At 48.4% G+C, this 16,289-nt stretch overlaps 1 protein-coding gene across 10 annotated transcripts in view; it reads left to right on the top strand.

Moving 5' to 3' along the window:
• LOC111162041 (tuftelin 1) overlaps positions 1–16,289 on the top strand; it is a 64,224-nt gene that overhangs the window by 39,171 nt on the left and 8,764 nt on the right. For 6 of the 10 annotated variants that reach the window (XM_022526221.1, XM_022526219.1, XM_022526212.1 and 3 more), the window contains 6 exons: positions 513–641; positions 1,269–1,363; positions 3,576–3,681; positions 5,104–5,187; positions 5,755–5,855; positions 6,462–9,714. In XM_022526221.1, coding sequence (XP_022381929.1) covers positions 513–641; positions 1,269–1,363; positions 3,576–3,681; positions 5,104–5,187; positions 5,755–5,855; positions 6,462–6,528 — 582 coding nt within the window. In that variant the 3' untranslated portion in view covers positions 6,529–9,714. Of the gene's footprint in view, positions 1–512; positions 642–1,268; positions 1,364–3,575; positions 3,682–5,103; positions 5,188–5,754; positions 5,856–6,461; positions 9,715–11,228; positions 11,313–16,289 lie in introns of those variants that run through there. The other 4 variants (XR_002641556.1, XM_022526216.1, XM_022526215.1 and 1 more) reach the window with 4 other exon arrangements.

The following is a 16,289-nucleotide window of genomic DNA, read 5'->3' as shown; positions in this document are numbered from 1 at the left end:
GGCAGAGGAGATATTGACAAAGTCTACCATCTGGAAAGCGCTAATGGGTTCCAGATGTCATTCTAAAGTAGAGCTGGATCAGGGGGCCTGGGTGGTGCAGTCAATTAAGTGTCTGACTTGGTTTCAGCTCAGGTCGTGATCTCAGGGTCATGAGATCGAGCCTGGTGTCCAGCCCTACACTCAGTGTGAAGTCTGCTTAAGACTCTCTCTCCCTCTCCTTCTGCCCCTCCCCACACCCCCACCCCTTGCATGTTCTCTCTCAAATAGATAAATAAATCTTTAAAAATTTTTTAAAAAATACAGCTTGATCAACTATGTGCCAGTGAACCCTGGAAGTGGAGATACCTGCTGGTTTCCCAAGTCATCCTAGAACCATGAATGGGAAAGAGGGGGGTGCCTCCCTTCCCCCATCACTGCGCCCTGGACCCTGGGTCCTGGGTTCTCTCCTAAGGTTTTTATCCACGTTTGCTCTTTCCCCTCCATCCCCTTCACCCATCTGCATCCTGTCTTAGGTCACACTCAGCCGGTACCAGAGAGAAGCAGAACAGAGTCAAGTGGCCCTTCAGAGAGCAGAGGACCGAGTGGAGCAGAAGGAGGCTGATGTCGGAGAGCTCCAGAAGCGCCTGCTAGGCATGCAAGTGGTAATAGTTGGAGTCCTGCCTTCAGGGCCTAACTCCTGCACTGGGGGAAGGAGGGGGTGGTCCTGGGAATAACTGAGACCACTGTAGTCTGCTTTTCTGAGCAGTACCAGTAAAACACACTTCACCGCTTCCTCAGCAAACACTTTCGAGAACCTTTTAGCCTTTAAGGAACAAGAGGTCTTTCTCTCTGCTAAGCTCAGCCCTTGCTAACTAGAGTTGAACCCATTTCCATTTCAGTTGGGTTCTTGTAGAGCTGCCCTTTATGGGTTTGTGAAGTGTGCTGAAAAGGAAAGAAAAAAAGAAAAGATGGGACTGCTCTTAAGGAACCACAGGGCCTGGTTTGCCAGGGACCGGCAGCCATAGCCGCCAGGTGGGCCTGGATAACACAGGGCCAAGCTCTCTGTCCAGGTAGCTGAGTGAGGCTGGGAAGTTTCTGTGTGCTGAGGGTGGGAAGGGTTATCCCTGATAGGGGAGGGTGCCTCAGCAAACCAGCTTGGTCTGCTGCTCTTTGGCAGCTATCCCAGGCCCAATAGGGGCTGAGCCCCAGCCCTCAGGCCCCTATCACCCCAAACACAGAAACCATTGCTACCTCCTTATCCTAGATTTTCTTCCCTTTGGCCCATCCAGGAGCATCAGGCCTTATTGGTGAAGGTCAGGGAGGGGGAAACAGCCCTGGAGGAACTTCGGAGCAAGAACACTGACTGTCAAACAGAGCGAGAAAAGTAAGGGCCCATGTTCCCCAGGGAAGCTGGGGTGAAGGGAGGGGAGGGCGTGCCACGCAGCCTGAAGCTCCAAGCCTGAAGGAGGAAGCTGGAGCTGATGTCAGATCTTCCAGCTCTGACTCACAGTGTGGCTCCTCTGGGTGGGGCCCTGCCCAGGGAGATACTGTTTGGGAGGCTGCCATCTTAGGGGAGTTCATTTTCCACGGAGTAGGAGCCTAAAGAAAAGGCTTCCACGGTGTTAGTGCCAAGGTCAAGTGGGAGCTGGTGAAGTTCCTGCTGTTCTGGCACATCATTCTACAGGCGTCATACGGGATGCACGTGTGGTAGTATTGCACCACAGTTTCCGCCCCTCAAAACAAAGGCCAACTGGAAATTATTTGAGGGCAAATCAAATAACTTCCTCACAAGTCATGCTTCGAAAAATACAATGAGCATCTTCATGAAGAGATTCAGAACTTCCTGTCCCTTGAAGCTACTCCAGCTGAGAACCAGGGTCGCTGGGATCCTTTCCGCTCCAAGATGTTCACAGATTCCCTCTGATCAGAGATCCCAGGTCCTACCAGTGAAACCTATAGAGCAAAGAATGGGCCATTTTGGACCTTTAAAGATTTGGAAATTTTTTATGCTGCTGGTAATTAATAAGTAAGACCTCAAATGGTAAATCAAAGTTAACATCAGTATCTTGGGCCTGCTCTCCATGGTGTGAGTTGGATCTTTTTAAATTCAACAGACATCACCTGGAGGGCCTTCTAAGGCATTTCAAGATGAACAGACATGATCTTTTTTCTTTTTTGTTTTAAAGAATTTATTTATGTATTTGATAAGAGATAGCGCATGAGAGAGCAGCACAAATGGGGGAGTGGGAGAAGCCGGCTCCCCAGGAGCATGAACAGCAGCCATAGCTGCCAGGTGGACCTGGATAACGCAGGGCCAAGCTGTCTGTCCAGGTAGCTGGATGAAGCTGGGAAGTTTCTGTGTGCTGCCAAAGAGCACACAGAAACATCCTACTCCATGGAAAATGAACTCCCCCAAGATGGGAGCCTCCCAAACAGCAGGGAGCCTGATGTGGGGCTCGATCCCATGGTCCTAAGATCATGACCTGAGCCAAAGGCGGATAGATGCTTAATGAACTGAGCCACCCAGGTGCCCCTACAGACACGATCCTTGCCTGCTTGGACCCCACAGTCCGTGGAGAGTATCTTCCCTCCTTCCGGATAACCTCAGTCTAGGCACGGGAAACGCAGACATTGTATCGTAGCCTCCTTTTGGGCTCAATGTCATCACGGAATTGTTTTAAATTACTCAGCACTCCTTTCCCAGCAGTGGTGCTTATGGGAACCATCTGACTGAGAGGAAGCATCAGGAGAAACAGAAAAGACCCAGATAATCCAAAACTGAGGCTTGGGAATGGCACGAAATGGCTGTGCACCAAAAATGTTAGTTTTCTTAGTAAAAGGAGACTGGTCAGTAGGGCACTGGAGAGTTGATGGTGGACACTCAGACTGTGTGAGGCTTAGGGAGGATGTCAGGGCTCAGAGTGCATTACACTCCACCCCAACCTCACCAGGAGCCCTGCCTTCCTGCTTCTTCAGGCAGGAGAGGAGAGAGATGGGTGCTAGCAGTCTGAACTCCTGGACACCCTGCCTGATCGCTGGACCTCTGGGGATCTTGGCCCAGTTGAGAAGATGCAGAGAATATATCAGTCTCTTGAAATCAGGAGATTCAGGAACACACTTGAATCTTATCTCCCTCTTGACACAGAGTCCTCTCCAACAGCTTGATGGCATTGGGTATCATACTCCCAGCTCCCACCCAAATCTTTCCAGGAATGAGGAGCTCATCACACCTGAGGCAGGGCATGTTCTGACAGCTTGAATGCTGAGAAAGTCTGTCCTGTGTTAGCATGAGGACTGATTCCCTGGACATCAACCTGTCGGTTCTAGTTGTACCTTCTAGAACTTTCCAGAATGACTTATCCATTCTTACCTCTCTGAGCGCAGTTCCCTTGTTCAGGCTAGCTGACCTCTAGCGAGGCTTCCACCACACTGTTCCAAGGTGTCCCAAGCAGCTCCTCCTTGTGGCAGACCACTGGGGCATCAGGCAGAGGGGATCATGGTCATGGATACCCCCCAAGCCCCAGGTTCTTTCCGTGACTGGGTAGAGAAGTGCATCTTTTCCCTCCTCACCTCAGCTTTCTGTTCTTCCTGCCCAGGGCTGCCAACCTGGAAAAGGAAGTGGCCGGGCTGCGGGAGAAGATCCACCACTTGGATGACATGCTAAAGAGCCAGCAGCGGAAAGTGCGGCAAATGATAGAGCAGGTAAGCTGCGCCCGCGTCACCCTGTGCCACCCACCCTCTCGGGAAGTCACTACGTGGGGTCCGGCCCTATTTTCCTGTCAAGTCTATGCCTTTGCTGTTCATGCTCCTGGGGAGCTTGGCTTATAGTCCTTATATTAACACATTTATGCGGCACCTGGGTGGCTCAGTTGGTTATGCGTCTGCCTTCAGCACAGGTCATGATTCTAGGGTCCGGGAATGGAGTCACAAGTTGGGCTCCCTGCTCCCGCTGACTCATTCTCTGAATTTCTCTTGCTCTCTCAAATAAATAAAAATTAAAATAAAGAACAAAAGAAAAAAAAACAAGAAAAACATTTATGGCTACCAGTTACTATGTTCGAGTGATTGGTATTTGCTTTTCTCCTGTCTTTCCCCTTTGGCTTTAGTCATTTGCCTTCTGCTGGGAAGGAAGGAAAAGGTTAGTCTCTCTTAAATGTTGAAGAACACTGGTAAATGAATAATGAAGTCACAATAAAGTCACTTATCTGGGTGCAGATTATCAACCTTTGACCCTCACAGCAGATTTTCTGCCTTCCCCCACCAAACTCAGGATATGGTGTTTTGCAGAATAGTCTTCAGAATTTAGAACACCCTAACTGGGAGGGCATATCTGCTGCCTGTCAGCTCCACAAGGACTAGGATTTTTCTGTTTTGTTCCCTGCTGTTTCCTGGTGTCTAGAACAGAGCCTGTCTCATAGTAAGCACTCGAGAAGTATTTCTTTTTTTTTCTTTTTTTTTTTAGATTTTTATTTATTTTAGAGAGAGGGAGCACAAGTGGAGGGGATGGATAGAGGGAGAGAGAGAAACAGGGTCCCCGCTGAGAAGGGAGTTCTATGTGGGGCTCTATCCCAGGACCCAAAGGCAGATGCCTAACCAACTGAGCCACCCAGGTACCCCAACAGTTACTTCTTTTTTTTTTTTTTTTTTTAAGATTTTATTTATTTATTTGAAAGAGAGACAGGCAGAGGGAGAGGAAGGGAAGCAGGCTCCCTGTTGAGCAGAGAGCCTGATGTGGGGCTCAATCCCAGGACCCTGGGATCATGACCTGAGCTGAAGGCAGAGGCTTTAACCCACTGAGCCACCCAGGCACCCCGCGACAGTTACTTCTTGAACGAATGAATGAACAATGTGTATTTCTCAACATTAAACGGAATGGGTTTTAAGCCATCCCTGATTTTGGAACGTCAGGATGGTGTTCTCACCACCCCTCCCCTCACACCTGGGATAATCAAGAGCTCAATATGGACTGAAAGGAGGCTTTTCTCGAAAAGCTAAGAAAGTCATGTAAGAGGTGCAAAAGTCTGCCTTTTGCTTCTGCTGGCTCCCCAACAGCGGGGGGAGGTTTGACAAGCATAATACTGAGTCATTTTAAAATGAACCCTATTGTCTCCCACATCTTTGCAGCTCCAGAATTCAAAAACTGTGGTCCAGTCAAAGGACAGCACTATCCAGGAGCTCAAGGAGAAAATCGCCTATCTGGAAGCAGAGGTGTGTGCACTGGGCAGCCCTGGGAAGGGAGCAGGCTCTTGAAGACAGGACTGTACATAGGGAGGGAGAGAGATTCTGGAGGGTGTCTGTCCTGCCTGGCTGCTGCTCTGAAGTGAGCATCTGGGATCATTGTTGTGGAGTCAGTGCTTTCTGGAACCCTTCAGGGAGTTATGGTGGTGAAACCTGTCCCCATTCTAAAGGGGCCCATCATCCCATGTCATGAGTTTAGCAAAAGAGGAGACGGCGAGCTGGGCTGTAAAGGGGGAGGCATTCCATAGGAGGTGGTGGCCTCGATCAGCTCATGAGTTTTTAGTCTAATTCCCCCCTTTTCTGAGAGCTGGGGAGGACAGCAGGGAACGATCAGTGTCACACAGAATTCTCAAAGGGAGGAAGCAGGAGTGAGAGCTGGAGGAAGAGGGTGGTCAGGCGTGGTGAAGATGAGGGAAGAGGGAAGAGGGTACCCTGGTGGTGGCACGCATGGCAGGGGTAGTGGGGACCACAGCACAGACAGAGGTGCAGAGACAATGTCACAGCTGGCCGACTCTGACCCCACAACCTGTATTACAGAATTTAGAGATGCATGACCGAATGGAACACCTGATAGAAAAGCAGATCAGTCATGGCCATTTTAGCACCCAGACCTGGACCAAGACTGAAAACCTGGGCAGGTAAGTGGGCGTGCCCATGGTGGGGCCTGGGTGAGGAATATGGGAGGAGGGACAGAGCTGTGGGAAGGAAAGCTTTAGTGCTGAGGCCAAGGACAAGGCTCTTTAAATCCTGCTTCTGCTGTCAGTGTCTAATCTGACCTGTTCTCCACCTGAACCATTTTCTAACCAGGTCGGAGTAGAGCCTGGTAGCACAGCCCCAGGGAGGCTCACAAAACAGCCTCTGGATGCAGATGGACCCCCTGAAATTGTTTGCAAAAATCTTGAAGGTGTAGCAAAGTGTGTATTTTTAGAGAGAGGCCCTTTTTTTTCCAAGAGACTCACAGAAAGGTCCCAGATTTTGAAAAAAATCAAGAATCACCGCTAGACCCGCTTCTCAGCTGTTGAACTGCTCCGTTTTTCCGCCACCCCTATTCCTCAGATAGCAGCACCCCCCCCCCTTCTCTTCTCTTAGACACTGCTGAAAGTTACGGTTCTGAAGTCTGAGAACCAAGAACTCAGCTGGCACTGACGTGTGGAACCCGGGGCCGGGTGGGGGGCCAGACACGGGAGGTGGCTGCGTGTGGGGCAGGCGACAAGCAGCACTCAGTGTTTGCCACTTTCTTTCAGCGTGAGGATATCCAAGCCCCCCAGCCCTAATAAGCCCATGCCTCTTATTCGAGTGGTGGAAACATGAGCAGAAGAGCTGGACGCTACTGTTGCCGCTGCTTCTCGCCTGCGGAGAAGCCGCCACCCCTGTAGGCTGCTCACCCCGACTTTGACTTCCTGACTGATCCCTGGCTACACTCAGGGCTGGGGGTCCATGTGCCCCACTGTTTCCAAGCTCCCGTCCCCTGTGTGCTGGGCAGACAGAGGATGCACACCCCTTCTGGACACTGCAGCCCTTGGAGGACGTTCACCCACCAGCGAGAGCCAGGGCAGTATCCTTATTCCTGTAGTTACTAGTTTTCTCTATAGTAGAGCCGCCCTTCTCTTGTAGGCTGGAGTTCAGCTGCCCCAGGATCCAGGCCCTCACTGGGTCGGGAGAGGTGGCAAGATTTCCCTCATCCAGAGAAGCTGGAGGCACCAAGGTCTGCAGCGAGGGGAGGGTGTCCGGGGAAGGGGGAATGAAGTTCCCTCCACAAACACAGCTCAGTTCTTCGCAACTCATTGTTTGTTTTTCCACTCACTCTGCCCTCAGCCCCTGCTGACCCAGGCCTCCTACAGACAGACCCAGGGCGACCTGTCATGGCCTGGGACAGAGTCAGTGAGCTGCAGCTTTGACTGGCCAGCCTTGTCTTCCTGTGAGAAGGAAATGTACATTCCGGGAGTAGCTTTTAGTGGAAAGGTTCTGTGGGACCACAGGGAGTAATGTGTGACTTCTCTCTGCTGGGGAGACTCCCAGCATCTTTTAGGGTTTTCCCCTAAGATGCAGTGCAAGGTACACCTCAGTCTTTTTGACTCAAGAGCCTAAAAACTATTTCACTGGGTTACATTGATCTCAGTGAAACTCTCATTGTATTTATTTTGCTAAGTTATTGGTGTTTTCCCTTACATCTCACGATTGATTTAATACTAGTTTTATAGCCTTCTCTTGTGGTGTTTGGATTTGCTCTGTGCTGGGAAAAATTGTGTTCCCACTGGACTTGTTGATTTCAGAAGTAAATCTTTCTCTCTTTTCCTTCTACCTGCTTCTTTCCCTTCCTCCTTCAAACCTGATCTGAACCTCAGGGCGGCAAGCATATTTGTCCTGAGGCTTTGGGGTCTGAGTGTGTGTTGTTTGAGGGAAAGGGGTGATCAGGACTCTTGGGGGAGGGATTGAGTTCTTCCCCTCAGCCCTCTGCACCCTCTGCTCCACAATCCATCTTTTTCCCTGGCTCTGAATGACCCTGACACTCATCGTGTTTTCTTTAGGGCTCTTCCTGCAGCCTCAAGGAGGAGATATGCATCAGAATGTGGTACTACTGTAGGGCACAGAAACATTCAAAGTTAACATGGGTTAAGTCTTTAGCTCCTCTTTGGCTCAAAACCAGAAGCCCGAATACCGTGTTTCTGTGTGCTGGGATTGGGTGGACAGGCTGGGGCTGTCCAGAGTGCCATGTTGGTATTCCTCATTCACTTTCCTCATTTGTAAAATGAGGGGGTCCGGATAATTCCCATGGGCCCTCCCAGTTCTGATGTTTTTTCCTGTGGCATAGTCTTTGTATGGCAAACTTAATAAAATATGTTAAATGTGTCTCTTTGAGCTGCTGGCCTATTCCCCTGCCCCACTCCACCACCCCCAACTTTTCTGGGAGGATGAAAAAACATGATTTTAGTGCCTGTTGAAGCTGGGCCCCCTGTTGTCCACATCTGGAAGGTACGGGCCAAGCAGCCCAAACGCTATAGGACTGTGGCATTCAGAGGAGTTAGAACGTTCCTCTGAAGCAGCTCAGCTTTGTGGGCTGGGTCTTCATTGTAGGAGATGGCCCCCAACTATGGCCCTATCTGAGGTGGTGGCTTTGTGGGAGCCCTACAGTTAGCCAATGTGTGTCCTCCTTGATGGGAGAGAAGAACTGGTCACAGCGGAGATTCTGTGTTCACTTAGAGATTCACCAATCAGCATGGGAGGAAGTGGGAACCACTCTAGGCCCTTTGTGGAAACGCCTAGCACTCTGGAAATGCTGACAGCAGCCGTTTAAGGATTCTGCGTTTGACTCTCTCTGGGCATCATTCAATTAGTCCACTGATCTTTTTCTTTCTCTCTGCCAAGAATGTAGTTGACTGCAGAGCCCCCTGGGGCATAGCCAAGTTTACACAAATCTTTCCTAGACCAAAGAAACTAGAAATGGAGCTGCCTTTATTCCCTGGCCCCTTCCCTCTCATTCCCCTTTCTCCTTCACTGGGAAGCCTGGAAATTTTTCTCTTAGGACATTTCTTCCCTTCTGCTTGTCAGCAAATTCACACCCAAGGTTTCAGAATGCACTGGAAACCTTCCATTACAGACCCAGGTCTGTGTTCTGACGGCCCAGGGTTCTCTTCTTTCTTTGGCAGTCTTGCTTGACCTGGGTCTATCTAGACTGTGCTTGTTCACAGAGTATGAAGAGGGTGGAAGCCGGGTGGGGTTGCCTGTGGCGCCAAGACTTGCAAAGCTGGAAGGCAGGAGTGAATGTACTGCCTTACAGGAAAGGGATGCTCTCACCCAGAGCCTCAAGGGTTTGGTGGGATGAGCAGAGACTTGGATTGGAAATAAAGAAGTGGTCTGGAGACTAGAACTGGGGCTCTGCGAAAGTCCTGGGACCAAACCGTGCCTTCCTATATATTTGCCCCTGTCTACTTGTCTCACCATTGAAAAGGAGCAGGGGCTTGCTCCCAAGGCTAAGGAGGAACAATGGGAAGAGAAAGCGGTGGGAAAGTGAAAGGTCATTTATGTCTTAGCAACCTTTCCAATGGAGAGCGAGAGAGGGGAGGAGGACATGGAGACCAGAGCCTGAGGAAGGGCGTGGTGAGCAAGCTGCTCCTTGATTTCAGCAATCTGTTTATTGCCTGTGTTAGGTCACTGGTAAGCCAACTCTTCTGTGCTGCCTGATGATTTTGTGGAGGGAAGATTGAATCTGCCCACCCGGGACCTTTGCCATGAAGGCCTGTTTCTTTGAGCTGGGTGCTGAGGGCTGCCCGGACACGCAGCCGTCAGCAACCAGTTTCCTACAAACCTGGAGCATCAGCCCCAACGTGGGAAAAGCAGCTTTGCAGGAGCACTCCTCGGCTCCCACATCCCTTCACGTGTACCCTTCTGCAAACAGAAAAAAGCCCAAGAGGGACATGGTATTGCAACCAAGAGGTGCATGGCAACTTCTGGAATTTTTATTTCTTTTAGTTTTTATTTAAGTTCCAGTTAATATACAGTGTAATAGTAGTTTCAGGCATACAATTTAATGATTCAACACTTGCACACAACACTGGATGTTCTGCATTTCTTAATCCCCATCACTTATTTAACCCATCTCCCCACCCACAGCAACTTTTTTTTTTTTTTTAAGATTTTGTTTACTTATTTGAGAGAGAGAGAGACAATGATAGTGAGAGAGAGCATGAGTGGGGAGGAGAGGGAGAAGCAGGCTCTGGGGGCTTGATCCCAGGACCCCAGGATCATGACCTAAGCCAGAGGCTGCCGCTTAACCGACAGAGCCACTTAGGCGCCCCTCGGCAATTTTTTTTTTTTTTTTTTTTTTTAACTAAATTTCTAAAGCCCGGGCTCCTGGGTGGCTTAGTATTAAGCCTCTGCCTTCAGCTGGACTCAGGTCATGGTCTCAGGGTCCTGGGATTGAGTCCCTCATCAGGCTCTCTGCTCAGCAGGGAGCCTGCTTCCTCCCTGCCCCCACCTGCCTCTCTGCCTGCTTGTGATCGCTGTCAAATAAATAAATAAATAAATAAATAAATAAATAAATAAATAAATAAATAAATTTCTAAAGCCCAAAGTTGGTTTGCGTATCTTCATCTCTATTTAAAAGAATCTTTCACTATGAAGTGTTCCAAGATTTACTCTGGAAAGATGCTCTTGATAAGATATGGCTTAAAACAACTTAATCTGACCAAGGAGGGCAGTGTCCCTTAGGGAACTGAAGCGGCCTCTCCTCTTTAATGAGCTCTTCAGGATGTGTTGCTGTTTTCTGTGGGGCTTTTAATAATCCCCTGGGCTCCCTCATTCCTCAGAGCCAAGCATCACAGAGCTTGGGCCTGAGCTTGTTCAAGCTCTGACCCAACAGCAGATGTTAGCCTAGGGCCCTTGGCCTCTTTTCCATGCTTCGATTTAGCACTCTGGCTTTACAAGGAGAAAGTGTGTCCTGTCTTCCCTGTCCCAGTTCTGAGCACCATGGCCTTGAAACTCAAAGTTGGAGACCTAAATAGTTCCTAGACCCTCCTCTAGGCTGAGGACAAAGGAGATGTTTCTTACAGGGAGTGATAGCTCTGCGTGCTCTGCAGGTTGGCAGTGAGACTGCTTTGAACTCTCAAATGTGTGTGGCCTTCCAGCCGCAACCTCTCTCCCGCTGGAGCCTCCTGGGACGTGGGACTGAGGGTGGACGGTGACAGGATAATGCAGTTCCTGACAAGGTCTTGGTCACCAACTTGTAGGCCACAGGATCTCAGACAGCTGAGGGAAAGAAGTCACTCATCCCCATCACTTAATCTGCTAGCTCAGTGCTGCTTACACACCTAGGCCTTTCTTCCCTCTCCCCGGTATTCTGGGTACTGTGTCTGCAGGAGTTTGGGGACCCTTATACCTCTTCTATGTGTCTCTGTGTTTGTGTGTGTGCTGCCTGCTATGGAAAACATTATTGGGGGGGGAAATCTAAAAAACTCTGTCGTTTAGGAAAACCTCTCTTTTCCACCTATGTTTCCTCTGTACTGCTTCCACAGGACACTTCACTTCTGAGGCTCCTGGTCACAGAATGGGTAGGCTTCCCCCTCTTCCCCACTGAGGACCCCTGCTGGGCATTCTGCAATTTAACCTCATTCTGTCACCATCTGCCCAGAGACACCAGCCTCTCCCTCAGGGTAAGTGCTCAACCCACAGGACTGCTCCCTGCGTCAGATGCCAATCACAAGTAGCAGCTCCCCAGGTTCCCACAACTTGTGTCTGACTTCGCTACAAATTGGAGGTTCCCACAACCCCGTCTTTAGCTTAGATTAATTTGCTACAGTGGATCGCAGAACTCAGGGAAACATCGAAGTTTACAGTTTATTACAGGACATGATAAAAGATACAGATGAACAGCCAGGTGAAGAGATACCGAAGGCGAGGTCTGGGAAGGTCCCAAGTGCAGAAGTCTCTGTCCCCGTGGAGCTGGAGATGGGGTTGATGCGTGCCACCCTCCACGTGCGCACATGTTTGCTGGCCTGAGAGCTCTTGGAGCCCCATATACTATTGGGTTTTTGGAGGCTTTCTCAAATGGGCATGGTCAGTTATTAACTCCCATTTCCAGGCCCTCCCTCTCTGAAGAATTGGGGATGAGGCTGCAAATGCCAAGCTTCTAATCACGGCTTGATCTTTCTGGGACCAGCTCTTGCCCAGGAGCTTGCCCAGAGTCACCTCACAAGAACAAAGATGCTCCCAGTGTTCTATCACTTAGGAATTCGCAAGGGTTACGGGAGCCCTGTGTTGGGAACCAAGGCCAAAAACCAAATATGAGAACAAGAAATGTTCCCAGTGCTCTTATCACTTAGGATATTACAAGGCTTTTAGGAACTCTGTGCCAGGAACTGAGAGCTGAAACCAATAAGTATATATATTTTTCTGTTATCTCTCAACTCGTCTGTAGTACAGACCTCTCTTCTTGGATCTATTGTAATCTCAGGGTCAGGAGGACAGAAATTGACTACCTTCCCAAATAGTGCTACCCCATTCTCTTTCTCTTTGTAAAAAGAGTCACTCTCTTCAGTGAGTCAGGCTGGAGACTTTGGGCTGTCTTTGACTCCTCTTTCCATTCCTTCATCCCTTGTGTCCAGTTGGTCAACATGTCCTGACGCTTCCTTGTTTGAGAAATCCCTCAGACTTGCCTCTTCTTGTGTCCACAGCCTTGTCTCAGTCAGCCTTAAAAGCTGGATTGCCTCAGAAGCCAGTGCCTTCTGGTTTCCTACCTTCTAGTCTAACCTATCCCAAGCCCATCCTCCTTACCACCATCATTTGAATCTTTCCCCAATACTAGGTTCATCCTATTAGCTGAAGTTTCATCCTTCAGCCAGGATGAAAAAAGACCGAGGGGAAACAGGTCAGTCTCCAAAGATGAAAATCTACCTGTAAGAGGAGGGGCAGGTTTACTCCATCTGGCTCCAGAGGGCAGAACTTGGGTCTGTGGGTGGTTTTGGTGGGAGACTGCCAAGAAACGAAAGAATGCATGGACAAGGAGAGAGTCAACTGGACTGTCCTGTCCAGTTGGCAAGTTTCCCTGCAGACACCAGTAATAGCCCAATTTGAAAACACTCTGAAATATAAAATACCTAGAAATTGGGACACCTGTGTGGTGCAGTTGATTCAGCATTGGACTCTTGGCTTCAGCTCCGGTCATGATCTCAGGGTTATGGGATCGGCCCCGCAATGTGCTCTGCGCTCAGCGGGGAGTCTGCTTGAGTTTCTCTTTCCCTCTCTGCCCCCTGCCCTGTGCTTGCTCACTCTCAAATAAATAAATCTTTAAAAAGATACCTGGCAATCGCCTTTATCGGAAATGTCAGTGAGCAACGTGAAGACAATGACCAAATTTTGTTGAGAAATATGGGAAAAATCAATGAAGGAAAACTTCCCTGACTGGCAAAGTTAAAATTGTAAAGATGTCAATTCTTTCTTAATTTATTTCAGGCTTTGTGTAATTACAGTGAAAATCCCAATAGAGTCCTTTTAGAATTGGCTATAATTATTTTAAAATTTATCTGGAAGAATAAATAGGGGAGATGGCAAAGAATATGTTGAACACAGAGCTTAACTGGGAAGAGTATTAGCCTTGGCAAATAGTAAAACATTATATAGCTTATACATCAATTTAACAGACTGGCGAGGCAAAAATAGACTCAATTTTATATAAGCCTTTTAAAAGAACCATGGGGGGGGGGGGCGCCTGGGTGGCTTGTGGGTTAAAGCCTCTGCCTTGGGCTCAGGTCATGATCCCAGGGATCCCAGGGTTCTGGGATCGAGCCCCACAGCAGGCTCTCTGCTCAGCAGGGAGCCTGCTTCCTCCTCTCTCTCTGCCTGCCTCTCTGCCTACTTGTGATCGCTGTCAAATAAATAAATAAATAATCTTTTTTTTTTTTTTTAAAGACATCTATTTACTTATTTGACAGAGAGAGAGAGAGAGAGAGAGAGAGATCACAAGTAGTCAGAGAGGCAGAGAGAGGAGGAAGCAGGCTCCCCGCCGAGCAGAGAGCCCGATGCGGGGCTCGATCCCAGGACCCTGAGACCATGACCTGAGCTGAAGGCAGAGGCTTTAACCCACTGAGCCACCCAGGTGCCCCAATAAATAAATAATCTTAAAAAAAAAAAAACCATGGGGGGCTCCTGGGTGGCCTAGTCAGCTGAGCATCTGCCTTCAGCTCTAGACCTAGTCACAGGGTCCTGAAATTGAGCCCCACATCGAGCTCCCTGCTTAGTGGAGAGCCAGCCTCACTCTCTGCCCCCTCTACCTTCTCTGCCTGCCCCTTCCCCTGCTTGTGCTCTCTTTCTCTCTGACAAAAAAATAAAATCTTTTTAAAAAATAACAAGAACAATGGGGAGAAAGGCATTTGAACAGTTGGTTAAAATTTGGGACATGGGAGCAGGTAGAGGACTCTATCCTTAAATAGTACAACTAAATAAATTCCAGGCAAATGAAATATTACAAGTTAACTGTAGGCAGAAATATAATTTAATAACTCTGAGAGGAGATCCATTTAGAATTTTAGTCCTCAAGGTCATGAAGGTATGTCAATTATACCTCAATAAAAAATTTTTAATTCACAAAAATGTGACTTCTGAATTAAACTGAAGGCCAAAAGAATGAGGAATTCTTAGTGACAAAGATGAAAAAAAAAAAGTCACATTTTTACTGATAAGCTCAAACAAAATGATCAAAATACTAAGATCCCCTTAGACCACTGGTCAATATGAGCATGGATAATTCCTACACATGTTTATTAAGCTCCCACTCTATGCAAGCCATGTAGCCTTGGTCCTAGGATTCCCCTAGGGTGACCAAGGGAGACAAGTGTGTCGAGGTGGAGAACGTGGGTTGCAAGTCCGATGGGCTTAAGCAATAAAGGGTCAGTCTTACGGTTCAGGTGACAGGAAAGTCAGAGACACTGTAGGCCCAGGCAAGTGTCCATAGAGTACTCTGAGGTCTCACTAAAGACCTGGGTTTGTTCTCTTTCTTCTCTCTGCACAAGAGGTTTGTTACAGTGCTTCTTGTAATAGTGTAAAATGAGAGACAACATGTGTCCAACAGCAGAGAAATGGGTCCGGCACATGAGAATGTGGCTTCCCTGGGATATTATGCATTCACTACAAATGGCCTTTATGAAGACTATGTCGCATCAGGGAACAGTGCTTAGAATGTTAAGTGACGAAAAGTAGGGCACAACATTTTAGGGACACTCATTACAGCTTTGCAAAAGAAAAAAATGTTTCTGAAAAGGCTAGAAATAAATACTCTGAACCACTCCCCATGCTTGTGCAATGTGGCTTGTTTTTCTGCTTGGTTTTTGCTAACTTGACCCTTCATTTTCCAAATTTCCTATGGCGTTCATTCTTTTCTCTCCAGCAAGGCTGCTTCCCACACTGCCTTTGGCTCATGCAGGGATCAGTCTTGTCTTTGTACATTTTCCGGTATTGGTTCCTTTACCTGGAATGCCTTCCTCTTTTGACCTATTAACCCGTTAGACATTTACTGATAATCAACACAAGGATATTTGTGGAATGCATGGAACACAGTGTACAAGAAAACACTTTGTGTAGAGCTTTACAGATGTTAGTTTTTATCATGAGGAAATAAAAAGGAAGGAGTGGGGAGGAAGAGAAAGACGCCTATTCTTTGCACAGTGGGCTAAGGGAGGTGCTAAGGGAGACTGGAAAAATCCAGAAGCTTACCATCTAGTCAGGTGGGTAGGGGAAAAACAACAACATGTGGAATGCTAACACGAGAGAGGCAAGTAGTGCTGTGAGAGAAGGGTGGGGAGGATGTGGGGTTAGAAGCAGACCCTGAAGGATTTGGGCAGGTAGGTCCCAGGAGAAAGGGCAAAAAGAAAGTCCAAGTGAGAAATAATCAGCCTGTGTGGGGGATAGTGGGCATAGCTGAAGAGTCCTGCTGGAGAAGTAGTGGCGGACTAGGAGGTGTGGGAGGCAGCTAGGGTGGGCTTGCCCCCAGAATCTGGACTCTAATCTTTACAATAACGGGTCTCCAACGGAGTTTTTAAAAAACTAGTGTGTAGGTTTCAGCGGAACAAGGGTCTTCCTTGTCTGTCCTGTTCAACACTGAATCCCTAGTGCATAGAAGCATGGTTCCTGGCACACAGTAGGTGCTCAATAAATGTCAGTTGAAGGGAAGTGGGAATGAAGGCTCATCCCAAAGAGGTAGATGACACAGACTGAAAAGGTCAAGGCTGGTGGCAGAGACACAAATTAACAGACTATTAGGGCACATCCAAGGCATGAAGTAATGAGAGACTGACCTGGGCTAATGGCCACGGAACTGGAAAGTAAGGGACTGCTGCGATAGTCATTTGGAAAGATGGGATAGGTCCTGGTGCCTGACCAACTGAATGCAGGACATGGGGAGAAAAAAATCAAAGATAACATCAAGGAAAGTCACTCATGCTTCAAGATGGCCTGGGTTCCTCTGCCAGGAAGGCTTCCCAGAATTCTCAAGCTGTGTGTTCCCTTTCTGAACTTAACACAAATAATCTGTATCACCCCATTTTAGGGTGCAACATTATAATCCAGACTTTGCAAGTGTTTGT

The sequence above is a fragment of the Enhydra lutris genome, unplaced genomic scaffold (assembly GCF_002288905.1).
Source record: "Enhydra lutris kenyoni isolate GAN:26980312 unplaced genomic scaffold, ASM228890v2 scaffoldscaffold88, whole genome shotgun sequence".
Taxonomy (NCBI): Eukaryota; Metazoa; Chordata; class Mammalia; order Carnivora; family Mustelidae; genus Enhydra; species Enhydra lutris.
Note: the sequence above shows the minus strand (reverse complement) of the source record. Positions and strands in the feature narration are given on the sequence as shown.